This window comes from Nannospalax galili, unplaced genomic scaffold (genome assembly GCF_000622305.1).
Source record: "Nannospalax galili isolate Female #2095 unplaced genomic scaffold, S.galili_v1.0 scaffold1368, whole genome shotgun sequence".
NCBI lineage: Eukaryota > Metazoa > Chordata > Mammalia > Rodentia > Spalacidae > Nannospalax > Nannospalax galili.
In genome coordinates, this window is record NW_008358007.1 from 812225 (window position 1) to 813892 (window position 1668).

Consider the following 1668-nt stretch of genomic DNA (forward strand, 5'->3'; position numbering starts at 1 on the left):
AGTGTCATCATCTGGGGACCAAGTATTCACACACATGAGCCAATGTCAGACATTTCACACTCAAATCACAGCATGCCCCAAATCAATTCATTCATAAGAAAACGAAATTTGACTCCTGGTCTTGCTTTTCTTCAATACATTCACAGAAAATGAGCTATGAATCATGCTTTTGAACTTGGATCATCACGCTTTTGAACTTGAATCCAGTTCCTGAATTAGCCACAGTAACAAAACCCTACTCAGCACAATGAACAAGACCATTGATGGGTTCAAGACTGTCAGGAGAGATGTGTGTCATTGTACACATATCAAAGCAGGGCTGTTAGGCCGGCAGCAGAATCTTTTAGAGTTCAGCGTGCTGTATACCGAAGTTCCCAAAGCCACCGGGACTGGGGGGCTCCCCAAAGAGTTGAATAATGAAATCAGAGAGATCAGGAGGTACAGGTGCATCTTCTCTGAATGAAGACACGTTCCAAAGCCACTTTGACCTCCTTGTTCCGCAGGCTGTAGATGAGGGGGTTGAGCATAGGAGTCACCATGGTGTAGGACAAGGACACCACCTGCTTATTCTCGGGGGAGTAGCTGGCCTTGGGGCGCAAGTGGATGATCCCCGTTGTGCCATAAAACAGAATCACTACAATGAGGTGGGAGGCACAGGTGGACAGGGCCTTGTGGCGCCCAGAGGCTGACCGCATCCATAGGACCGCGGACAAAATCTTGGTGTAAGATGTGACTATGAGACAAAAGGGAATGATCATAATTAACACGGTCGCCACAAACACACTGGCCTCGAAGACTCTGGTGTCCGCACACACCAGGCTCAGCAGAGGAGCGATGTCACACAAGAAGTGCCTGACTCCACGAGGCCCACAGAAGGGGAAGCTGAAGAGCCAGATGGTGAGGACGAGCGCCACAGGGACTCCAGCCAGCCAGCAGGTGGCAGCCAGCAGGTGGCACAGCCTGGGGCTCATGATGGCTCCATAGCGCAGAGGCCTGCAGATGGCCAGGAAGCGGTCCCAGGCCATGATGGTGAGGAGCAAGCACTCGGAAGTAACACAGGACAGCACTAGGAGCATCTGCAGGGCACAGCCCGTGGGGGACACACCGCGCCCTGGCCACAGCAGGGTCACCAGCAGACGGGGCGCCACGTCCAGAGAGAAGCAGAGCTCCACCAGCGCCAGCTGGCGCAGGAAGAAGTACATGGGCGAGCGCAGGCCGGGGTCCAGGCTGGTGAGCATCACAATGATTGCGTTGCCTAGCAACGTGATCAGGAAGATGACCAGGAAGAGTGCGGCTAGCATTGGACGCAACGTGGGCACATGTGCGAAGCCCAGCAGCGTGAACTCCAGTTCGTGGGGGCGGCTCTGGTTGCCCCAGGACTGCAGCAATGCGAGGGCGCCAGTGGAAGCCCAGGAGAGTGGCATGCAGCCAGGGTGCACGTGGACCAGGCTCGGGAAGGCAGGGGAACCCTGCTGAGGATCGGAGGGAGAAGGACCGAAGTGAGAAGTGACACCTATGAGTCCTGCCCCAAGAATTTATCCAAAGGTAAATCGAGTCGCCCTCGTGCTCAGGAGCCTTCTTAAACAGCCCAGGAACTGTAGAATGAAGTTAAACGACCTCACCTGATGACCACCTTTGTCTGGAGGGAGGGAGGGGGGGAGGGGGGAG

At 54.9% G+C, this 1668-nt stretch overlaps 1 protein-coding gene across 1 annotated transcript; it reads right to left on the bottom strand.

Annotated features, from left to right (window-relative positions):
- Nucleotides 1-431: 431 nt before the first annotated feature.
- On the bottom strand, nt 432-1424 carry LOC103752368 (olfactory receptor 10A7-like). Its single transcript, XM_008856094.1, has one exon. It carries the CDS (start codon nt 1422-1424, stop codon nt 432-434), a length of 993 nt encoding a protein of 330 aa, XP_008854316.1.
- Between the last annotated feature and the right edge of the window lie 244 nt (nt 1425-1668).